General features: G+C 33.7%; 1 protein-coding gene across 2 annotated transcripts; it reads left to right on the forward strand.

The window, feature by feature from the left end:
* Positions 1-592: 592 nt before the first annotated feature.
* Positions 593-7,615, forward strand: LOC135079330 (uncharacterized). 2 transcript variants are annotated; one of them, XM_063973961.1, is made up of 5 exons: positions 594-1,852; positions 2,103-2,183; positions 2,661-2,744; positions 2,842-2,925; positions 3,189-7,615. In XM_063973961.1, coding segments are annotated over exons 1-5 (645 nt in total). In that variant the 5' UTR covers positions 594-1,850; the 3' UTR covers positions 3,583-7,615. The 2 variants fall into 2 exon arrangements, with proteins under 2 accessions (XP_063830030.1, XP_063830031.1); XM_063973960.1 differs by having other exon boundaries at positions 593-2,183.
* Positions 7,616-11,862: the final 4,247 nt, after the last annotated feature.

Consider the following 11,862-nt stretch of genomic DNA (forward strand, 5'->3'; position numbering starts at 1 on the left):
ACTATACTAATAATACTACTAATAATACATACAATACTATAAATATTAATAATACTAAGTCTGTTCGAATCGAACCCCAGACTCATAGAAACCAAGTCACTATGCCATCCGTTATTCGTATTTATTATTACATTATCATCGTTGTGGTGTCAAAATTTCCTGTTTCATTTTTACTAAGAAATTTTTTATCTAAAATTTTAAACACAATTCGAGTTTAAATTACTCAGAAAAAATAGTGCATACCTTTAAAAAACATAATAAAGTTACTTACTCATAAAATACTTTTCATTTTAAAAATCATTAAATAAGTAAATAAATAGCAATCCACAAATAATACGTATAATTATATTATTAAATTAATATAGGTAATTTAATTTACTAATTTAAGCCATAAAATATTATTGTCTTCTAAGTAAATGGTAATAAATAATTTATTATAAGTAGATAGTATATTACTATTTACATCTTTTAAACAGCTTCAAATTATTAAAAAGATATTTATGTACTAAACATAAATTATAACCAAATATTTGTAAAAGTGCTGTAAACAAGTTTTAATATTTATTATCCATAATTAAATCAAAATAACTGTTAATTTTATTATATCGCTCATAAATGAAATCTCGAATATTTTCTGAATAACTTAGAAATAATATTAAGCTAAATGTTAACATATAACTGAGTAGATTAAATATCAAATTAAAAATACATAAGTACCTATCGCATCTGATTTATGTAGTTTGTTATGTTAAATTGTTTAATTAAGTATTTAAATGTTATTCTGAACTTTGTTACGTCTTGTTTGAATAGTGTAATTGGTACTACCGTTCTATGAATAAATAAATATCTTAAACCAACTATCTCCAAAATTTTCAAAATTAATGTAATTTAATTTTCTAAAACATACAGTGGAATATTTTTCATTCGGATATTGCATCATGGTCACGTCGTCAACGTGGCCGCAGGTCCGAAGTGCGTTTCTGTAAAAATGCTTGCGCGCACTGCAACAGGGCTGCCACGAGTTCCGCACGGTTCGCGACTGTGTAATTATGGATGCATCACCTATATTAGAATCATTTAGTCTAGTTTCACTGTAACAATATTATTAACAATGATCGTTATTATTAGCCATTTTATAATTATATTTGATTAAAATATTTTTATTGTATAAGTATCTCAAATCAAACATAATATTCATATGATTTCCACTTCAATTCCGATAATGATATTTAAAATATTAGTAAGTATCTCTGAGTATTTTTTATATACATTAATCTTGTGATATTTTTCTAAATAACTTTTGATGCACGTTGCAATCATTTTCAAATACATAATAATGTATATGTTGTCTTATTATGTTTTAAATCATAATTATAGCGACGATTAATAAAAAATAGTACTTTGTTATATACATAAGTGCCACTTGTGGTCTAAACTGAAAAAATATTTTTGATTCTGATTTTTGATACCCTCAAGTGCTACGCGGCGGCTTTTCAAACGAAATATTTATATTATGTGTGTTTTAAATATCATATGAATGAATCATATGAATAATCATGGTGTTTCTTAACAAAACATTTTTGTCAACCCTAACACATTTTGCGGATCTCTGCAATAATTTTCAAATAAATTGGAATCGATTCGACCCGAACTTCATTCTGTGCTTCATCTACTGCTTCGTGCATCAGAAGAACCGTCAACCAACAAGGAACCGCTCCCCAGTGCTCCAGACCTAGTGCTCCAGACCTAGTGCTCCAGACCTAGTGCTCCAGACCTAGTGCTCCAAACCCAGTGCTCCAGGCCCAGCGCTCCAAGTATTCCGAGTGAGTTTCTATCATCTAACAAACACAATGTGAGTACTCATGACTATCTTCTAGTCTTCACTAAACTTCTAGAACTTAGAATTTTTCTGAGACCTCTCGTCATCAGCGACGACCACTTTAAATAAATATGGAACTGTACTTATTAATTTGATTCGATGTTTGTAAAGTTAAAGTTTTCTAGTTACTAATGAATTTACTAAGGATTACCTGCGGATTCAACCGCGAAATAATTCAGTTCGTCTTACACATTACTTATATTTATAAACTAATTATTTTCAGGTCTGACTCCGAGTACGAATCTGCAATTGTCGAGAGTCGCATCTCAAAGTCAGAGAGGAGGAACCCAGCTCTTATTATAAGGTACCTATTTACATTAGTTAATTAGTTATTGCACACTAACGATAGTCGACGACTTTGCTCGCGCGGCAGTACTCAACTAGTGAGTGACACGTTATCGTGCACAGCTTGCTGTAGTTAAAAAGTCTCAGACTAAGGTCGTTTCCTGACTTGTCGGTGCGGTAGCGGCGCGGCATCGGTATGCTCTGTATACGCGATACCGAAAGCTTACCGAGCGCCTATATTTCAATGGAGCGTTCCTGATTGAGTCTGTGCCGCGCCGCTGTCGCACATGCCGCGCCAATCAGGAAGCGTACATTCAAATATAAGCGTTCGGTAAGCTTTCGGTACCGATGCGGTATACCGAAACGAAATCGTACCGATACCGCACCGCCAAGTCAGGAAGCGGTCTAACTGTTAAGTGTGACTGGAGTACCAGTAATGAGTAATTTAACAGTTTTACGGGTAATCATTATTTAATAATCACAATTTGTTTTACAGATCTGACTCCGAAGCTGAAAACGGGACTAGACGAGATCAGGCAAAAACATCTAAGAAGAAGTCCAACAATCGAGCCCCGTCAAAGTAAGTAGACCTGAAATAATGGAATCCGAAGGCTGGCGTTTTTGTTACAGTCGTTTCGTTATCATTAGACTAACGTGATTCGTGTTTAACTTTACAGGTCTGATTCAGAAGACGATCAGCCTTCCAAGCGTAGCAAGGCAAAGACAACCAAGAGGAAGTCGACAACATCACGATCTTCAAAGTAAGTTTCACAACAACACATTACAATCATCATCATCATTATCTCAACCACAGGACGTCCACTGCTGAACATAGGCCTCCCCAATGCTTTCCATGTTGTCCGGTTGGTAACGACCTGCGTCCAGCGCCTTCTTGCTACCTTTATGATGTCGTCAGTCCACATTGTGGGTCACCTTTCACACTACTATCTCATAAACGGAGATGATTCTCATCATCTCATTAATGAAATTCGCCAATACCTAAGGAATATTATATTATTTTCAGAACCGCTACGCCAAAGAGACGGAACACCAAAAAAGAAGAGGATCTGTTCGGGCTGGTCTCTGAAGACGAGGAAGACGCAGCTCACGCAAACGCGTCTCGCCGAGCGCCGTCGAGCCAGCTGCCGAGCTCCATCAGCAGCAAGGTCGCGGACGGGTCGGTGCTGCGGCGCGCGCAGCTGAGCGGCCGCTACTACGCCGAGCTGCGCCTCTACTCCACGCGGGACGCGCTCGACACCCGCCCCGAGACCCGCTACACCAAGGCGCTCGTCACTTTGAAGCTCCAGCTCGACCCGGACCAGCCCGAGTGGGACTTGCTTCAAAAGTTCCTCAGGAGAGCCAAGACGACGTACTTTGCGGATAGCGTGCCGGTGTTTTATAATAATAAGATTAACTGAATTGTAAATAAAAATATACATATTAATTAAGTCTAATTTACTTACTTATAATTTACGTAGGTACTTAATAATAAATGAATTAAAACCTAGTGTTATAGTACTTAATTAACCTCGGTACCTAGCCCAAACCACGTTTCGACGAACTCACATATTTCAGCAAGTTACATAATACATTAGTAAATAGGTACATTACATAAAATCAATAAAAGTAAAGTTTTATTAGCTACAAAATAATTCCAATCTTTAGAAGACAGGTTCCGAGGTTAATTAAAGTTCATTACTGGTTAAGTTAGGTTAGTTAAAGTTAATTACTGGTTAAGTTAGGTTAACTAAGAAGATGCCCTTCTGCTCTGGGTGTGCCGTTCAAGTTGATAGAAGGAAATGGGTTGGCCACTTGCGGAGCACCGCGCACAAGAACAAGTGCGCGGCGGTCGCTCAGGACGGAGTCGTTGAAGTCGCGTCTGCGTTCCGCGGTCGCATAGCCTCCTACAGGTTACCGGTGACGACCGAAACGGAACATTCTTTTCCAGACTTATTTTTAAAAAGCGTAGAATTCAAACTCTACAAACTTTTACAGAGTTCTCTTAAAAAACATGTAAGCATCAAAGTAAATTTAGAATATTTTGGTAATTTCCTTTTGTTCAAAAATAACGAACAACAAATAAAATCGTTCGCAACTAAAAATATTATTGTTCATCGTAACTTTGAATTTAAGCGCTTATTTACATCAGTATTAAATATCATAAAAAAGAAGGTTGAAGAGTTTCAGGAACGTGATAGTGGATGGACTTTTCTGAGTAATGTTTATTTAGAAGTAAATATTAACAAATATGATCCATTATGTGGATCTGGGTCGACTTATGTTGATTTGCCACCAGTGATAAAGAAGAAAAAAGCGTGTGTCAATATTAAAAATGACGATAAATTCTGTTTTTTGTGGAGCATAGTCGCTGCGATTTATCCTGCTCAAAAGAACTGTGACCGAACTTCGTCATATCCACACTTTAAACGGGTGCTCAACATCGAAGGTATGTCTTTTCCTGTAACTTTTGACGATATAGCGCTTTTTGAAAAAAATAATCCAACTTTAAGTGTTAATGTTTATTCCTTAAATAACAATAAATGCGTTGTGGGTCCTATTTACAGATCTGAATTTAAATCAGACTCTAGAAAAAGAATTAACTTGCTTCTCTTTGAGGACAATGTACACTCGCATTTCGTTTTAATAAAAAATTTGCCCCGTTTGGTTCGGAGTCAAATCACAAAGCGTAACGGTAAGTTACATTTTTGTGAAGACTGTTTATTATTTTTTACTTCTCAGAATAGCATCGATAAACATATCTGTAGTGGTGTTACAACAGTACTTCCCGAAAAAGGTAGTTATCTTCAGTTCAAAAATTTTGAAAGGAAACAAGATGTTCCTTTCGTTATTTACGCAGACTTTGAAACCATCCTTGAACGATATCAAGGATGTGAGCCCGATCCTCTTGCTAGTTTTACAACACCGCGTCAACGACATATCCCAGCAGCTTTTGCGTATCAAATAATTTGTTCCTTTGATAATACTTTCAACAAATTTGTTCAATATCGCGGTCCAGATTGTAGTGAAAAGTTCTTAAAAAATCTTTATGAAGACATTACAAATATTTATAATATTTTGAACGTTGAAATTAGAATGATTTTTACCGAAAACGATAAGGTAAAGCATTCACAAGCCGACGTGTGTCACATTTGCGATAACCTACTGATCGGAGACAAGGTGCGAGATCATTGTCACCTTACAGGTAGATATCGTGGCGCAGCACATCAATACTGTAATTTGCGATACAATGTCCCTAAGTTCGTACCGGTATTTTTTCATAACCTGTCCGGTTACGATTGCCATTTGTTTATTAAAGAATTAGCTGACAGCTTAGGCCCTATTAAAGTAATACCTAAGAACAAAGAAAATTATATATCTTTTACTAAATTCCTTACCTTACCAAATGGAAAATTTGGACAAATCCGATTTGTAGATTCATTTAAATTTTTAGGAACTAGTTTAGAAAAATTAGTAAGTGGTTTACGTAAATCTGATTTATTTCATTTGAAAAATCATTTTCCTAATGACAACAAATTCAGTTTATTGACACGAAAGGGAGTTTATCCCTATGATCACATATCAGACTGGGAATCATATTCAGAAGAAACACTTCCCAATAAAAAACAATTTTATAATTCCCTTACCAATGAGGATATAAGTGACTCAGACTATGCTCATGCCAAAACTGTCTGGTCCGTTTTTAATATTAAAAATATTGGAGAGTACACCGATCTTTATCTTCAAACAGACGTACTTCTTTTATCGGATGTATTTGAAAATTTTCGACTTGTCTGTAAGCTTAACTATCAGTTAGACCCTGCTTTCTATTTAACAGCTCCAAGTTTGTCTTTTGATGCGATGTTAATGAAGACTGGTATACAGTTAGAATTGTTACATGATTTAGAAATAATCCGTCTTTTACAAAAAGGTATACGAGGAGGTATCTGCATGTGTTCTACCAGACATAGCAAAGCAAACAATAAGTACATGTCGAATTATGACGAGTACAAGCCTGACTCTTATTTAGTGTACATTGACTGTAATAACCTCTATGGCTATAGTATGTGTCAGCCTCTGCCTGTATCGGATTTCAGATTTTTGAATAAAAATGAAATAGACCAGTTAAATATTTTAACGGTACCTGACGATGCGGACACCGGTTACATTCTTGAAGTAGATTTGTTGTACCCAGAAAACTTACATTGTGACCATAACGATTATCCTTTCTGTGCCGAAAAGTTTGTACCGCCAGGTGGACATACATCAAAATTAATACCTAATCTTTATCCGAAATTTGAATACGTAATTCATTACGTTCATTTAAAAACATGTATCAGTCATGGGCTTATCTTAAATAAAATTCATCGCGTTTTATCGTTCAAACAAAATGCCTTTTTAGCTAAATACATTAATCTTAATACAGAATTGAGAAAAAAAGCTACAACTCCTTTTCAACAAGATCTTTTCAAACTGTTAAATAACTCTGTTTTTGGAAAAACGTTAGAGGATAATGAACGTCGTGTTGATGTTAAATTAGTTAATCAATGGCGTGATGACTCAAATAAAACTAAAAAGCAACTAAGCGCTGATAAGTTAATCGCACGACCAAACTTTCACAGTGCTACAGTATTTTCTAAAAATTTAGTTGCCGTTCAGATGAAACCTGAAAGAATAATTTTGGATAAACCTATTTACATAGGATTTTCAGTATTAGAACTGTCCAAAAGTCACATGTACAATTTCCATTATTCAGTCATAAAACCGCACTATCAAGACAGGGTACAGTTATGCTATACCGATACCGACAGTTTCATTTATAAAATTGAAACTAAGGACTTTTATCTAGATCTAAATACCCACTTTCTCAGTTACTTTGATACTAGTAATTATGATTCAGAAAATCTTTTTAATTTGCCAGTAGTGAACAAAAAAATTCCGGGATTGTTTAAAGATGAAATGGGCGGTGAAATCATAACAGAATTTGTAGGTCTTAGGTCAAAGTTATACTGTGTTAAAACGGAATCAAAACTTATTAAAAAAGCTAAGGGTGTTAAAAAAAGTGTAATTAAAGACTTGACTTCAACTGACTATAAAAAGGTTCTGCTTCATGACCAAATAATACGTAAAAAGAACATATTGTTCAGGTGCATCAAACATGAAATTTTCACTCAAGCAGTGAACAAAATTGCTCTATCAAATGAGGACGATAAACGATTTGTACTTCCTGACAAAATCTCCACTAAAGCATGGGGGCATCAAGATTTAATGTTTTAAGTTTAATGTGTTAAGTAAATTAAGTTTTATAATATAAGTATGCAATAGGTGTATAGATAAATAAATATGATTTTAATGTAAAATTACTAACACCATTAGTTTTTAATTTACTAACACAAGATTTATTCATAACTGTACATAATAATTGCTAAATAAAGTCATAAGTAAAGAGATTAATTTGTTTTATTTACTAAATCTATATTAATAAAATATTTAAGTGTTGCCTTAACCATATTACCATCGTTGATAAAGTGCAAACTGTTAGTTTCGTAATGTAGGATACAAATTTCCTTAGTAAGTAAATTTCGCAATAGGGTAGAAGTAATGGTTTCGGTCATCTTGGTACCGTTTTTGTCCATTATTATTTGTTAATTTATCTTGAAATACCAATTTAGTCTTAACTATTAATAAATATTGTTTTATTAAAACAATATTTTTTAAACTTACTTCAATTTTATGTTGCCAAAAGAGTACAGTGACCACAAACGGTGCTTTTACCCTAATTACTTAGTCATCAAATTTTAGTTCACGTTGTATTTCCACGTGTCACTAAGTAGGTCACTGACGTCAAAGTGCAAACTTGAAATGAATATAAATACAATAACTAAAATTTAATTTCTAACATTCACGTTGCATCGATCACTATTTGTGGCTACTTGTTGGTAAGTTAATTAATTATTATTTTTTCTATTTAAATCTGTTGTTATTTTTGTATGTCTTGTTATTTTTAAGTCTCATGTCTATACAAAGCTGATTTCTTTTTTTTACTTCTATAAATACAGTCCACATCAAGTCCCTGATAACAATTTAATGCAGTTATAAAAATGTACTAATAAGTGTTTATTTTGTTTACAGATCAATATGTCTGACTCTTCGGAAATAATCTTCTCGCAATATGCACAAGACCCTCTGGAGAACTTTACGCAGCACTGCGAAGAACTGTTCGGTGTGCAGCCTGTTGAACCGAAGACAGAAAGAAAAGGGAGGTCTAAGAGAGATGCGAACAGTAAGAAGAAGGCGAACATCTCATCTAGATCATTTGTCATACGCAAAGATCGGAAGGGTTCAAAGCTGATCCAAATAAAGATTATAGACCTAACCAGTGACGCTGTATCGTTATCACAGACGCAACAGACTGATGTGGAAAGTGCGGACAATAACGTGGTACTCAGTGCTCAGTATGTGGTGCAAGAACCAAACACGGATGAAGTGTTAGATCTTACAGAAACGTTAGTTAGGAAAATATCCAAAGAACTCTGTGGTGATAGTTACTAGTGTAATAGATTGTAAGTTATTAGTTGTAAGTACTTGTATGTAGAATGTAAGTAATAATAAATATACTAAGTTAATTGAAAATAATAATTAAATGGTAAAATAAATTTGTGTATATTAAATCTACTTGTTTCATTATGACTTTGTTTATTCCTCATACAACTTGCTTTGATACTGAAATAAAAGACAGTCAGTTTAAAATATCAGTATTTATTTTAATAAAAACATTTAATATCGTTTTCTAAACACCATTTTTTTATACACAAAACATTTTTCAATGCACAATATTTCTTATGATTATAACAATTGAATAAATTGTCTTTACAATAAAGGTCATAAAGTGAGTTAAAATTAGGAATCTGTTGGCAAGTAATGTCTACAATATTATCATGATCACATAACTCTTTCACCCATTTAACTTTTTCTTCGCCCTTCACAATAATATTTCTGTCCTTAAAATAGGGTTTAATAATTCTTCTAAATTCTCTGTAGTCGACATAGCCTTCACTCCATCGATACCCTCTATTCTTTTCTAGCCAACGCACATTCTTTTTTTCTTCATCGGTTAAAGATGAGAATGGGTACGGTGGCTTAATTAAAAAGAGATAAGTAGACTCTTGATTCGCTATACATAACTCTTTTACTAAAAAGTCATTTTTATGATCTTTGAACCCTTGTAAATCAACTATAATTGTGTTACAATTCATGATATTTTTTTCACAATATTACTCAAAGGCTTGTATTCAAATATACAGTCGTTTAAAATTAAACAATATGCAGCTGTCTGATCCGGTATTTCTTGATCTGTTTCGATTTCAACTCTTACGTCAATCGATCCCTTCAAAGTTTCATGCTGCCGCGAACAGTCAATAATAAATAAAGGGGCTACGTCTTTAAATTCCTTTAAACTCATCAACGGCTCTGGTCGACGTCCGTAATAAGACTGTTGAAATCTTACGTATTGTTCGTATAATAAAGTAAATCTATCTTCTGAAAAACTTACATTCAAGCCTTCGTACGGGTAATATGATGAATTTAAAAATACTCTTACATCTCGTACATGACAATGATCGAACTCTGCCATTGAAGATTCAGCCTTGTGTTTGCGATTGGTTTGCAAGGCAATTATAACATATCGGGGTTTCTCTATTTGTGACGATGTTTTAATGGACCAAGTATGTTTACGGGTTTTTGGTAACAAGGGATATTCATATAAGTCCCAATTCCGAAACGCAAGTGTTATAGCTCGATCTTTGTCTAAATGTTTTAATAAGTTAATTCTTTCCCGATCTGATACCTTAACGTGTGGAACGCGCCAAACAATTTTACTTATTATAATATCATCCACAACTTCACCTGAATTTAATTTTAAAGCATTGAGGTTTGTATTGCATCTCAACAAAACTAACTCATGTTTACAGTTAATTATAATTTTTTCATAGTCTTCTGCAAATCCCAATATTTTATTCAATGGTATAGAGACAGAGAATGCGCCATCGCCGACTTTGTTCGAACCTGTAGTCGACCAGCCCCAAGCTCTGGCGCTTTTGGATTCGTTTTCATTTAAAGAAAGATAGGACTTTATAGTTGTAGTAATACCTGCATTTTTAATTTTATCTATTTCCACTCCGTTAAGTTCGTATCGGATGTCTTGAAATAGAAATAATACTGGGTTATTAATGAAATGCACATTTGATACTTTTTCTTTTTTGTTATTCAAAACATTCACTTTACCCTCAATGTATAAAGTGCTGAGTGAAGGCAGCACGTATAAATCTTGTTGATTTATAGGTATACGTATTTCATCATTCTTGTTAAAACTTGTCACATATGGTTTGTATGAGTGATATTCAAAACTTTCAATACTATTGTTGAACGAGGCCTGTTGAGCTATATTTAAAATATTCATTTTAGTAAGCCCACTAATCGAAGAAATTCTTTATTATTTTTTGTTAACTTCTTTTTAAGCTGGAGCGGTGCGCCTTTCTGTAGAGCTCTTTTTGAAGTGACTTGAATACATGGTGCAGAAGGGTTTTTATTGAAATCAATCATTTTTTCCTGAAATGAAGGTACAGTTGAACTTCTTCACCGCGTAAATTTATCTGTTTATTTTCAGCGTCCAACAATCTTATATTGATAGCACTAATTGAACTTTGATTAACTGGGAAATATATTAGGTTCTTGGGTATTTCTATAATTCTGTATCCAGGTGGTACATTTGGTACAAATTCGTAGATAATATGACTTGCTTTTCCGTTGACAAATGAACCACTAACTACATCACATTCGATTCGCACGATGGTTGTTGATAAAATGCTGACCGGATACTGAGATTCAGTACTTATATTTGCAAAGATAGTTTCCGAACCAAAGCCCAAAATTTTACCAAGTGATTCACTTTTGTTGAAGTGAACATCTTTAGAACATAAAATATTTGTCTTCAATGTATTGTTATTACAAGTCAATCTTAGTACAGTGTTTTTAATATTACTTTTTAAATAATCACAAATATCCTGGAGTTCATAAGACCCTTCAGGAATTTCAATGACTTCATTTTCGCCATAGTAGAATTTATTGTTTCTTTCATCAATATTAGGAATAGAGTTAAATGTTGAAAAATATAAAAGACCACATTCATAGTCTCCACGTAATTCCAATGTTGGTGAATAGTTAGTAGTTAAAGAGGCTCCGCTACCAGTTATAGACACAGTGAAAGACATTGTTATACTGACAATTTTATTTATTTCTTACATCATATAAATGCTTTTTCCAATACCCTCTTAAAAATTTTAAACAAAGATGGCCACAGTTTGTAGTACCAAATGTTTGATAAGGAACATAGTTATAGTTTATACTAAAGTTGTGTAAATATTGAATCAATTCTAATGGAGGCTTCAAATTTCCAAAACTGTCAAAATATTCAGCATAATTGTTTTGCTTTACATATGCTACCCAGTGAGTTCCAGGATTTCTGGAGCTATCCAAATTTAATATCCCGCATTCAATTTTTTGGGGTTTTGAAGGTAATTTATCCCTCATGAAAACTCCTCGGAAATATGGAATGTCAATAGCGTGTTCTAATATATCCAGATTAGTGAGAGCACGCCTGGGTAGCCGCTTTATTAGTTTTTTGAGGTGTTCAAATACAAGCC

This window comes from Ostrinia nubilalis, chromosome 16 (assembly GCF_963855985.1).
Source record: "Ostrinia nubilalis chromosome 16, ilOstNubi1.1, whole genome shotgun sequence".
NCBI classification, from domain to species: Eukaryota; Metazoa; Arthropoda; class Insecta; order Lepidoptera; family Crambidae; genus Ostrinia; species Ostrinia nubilalis.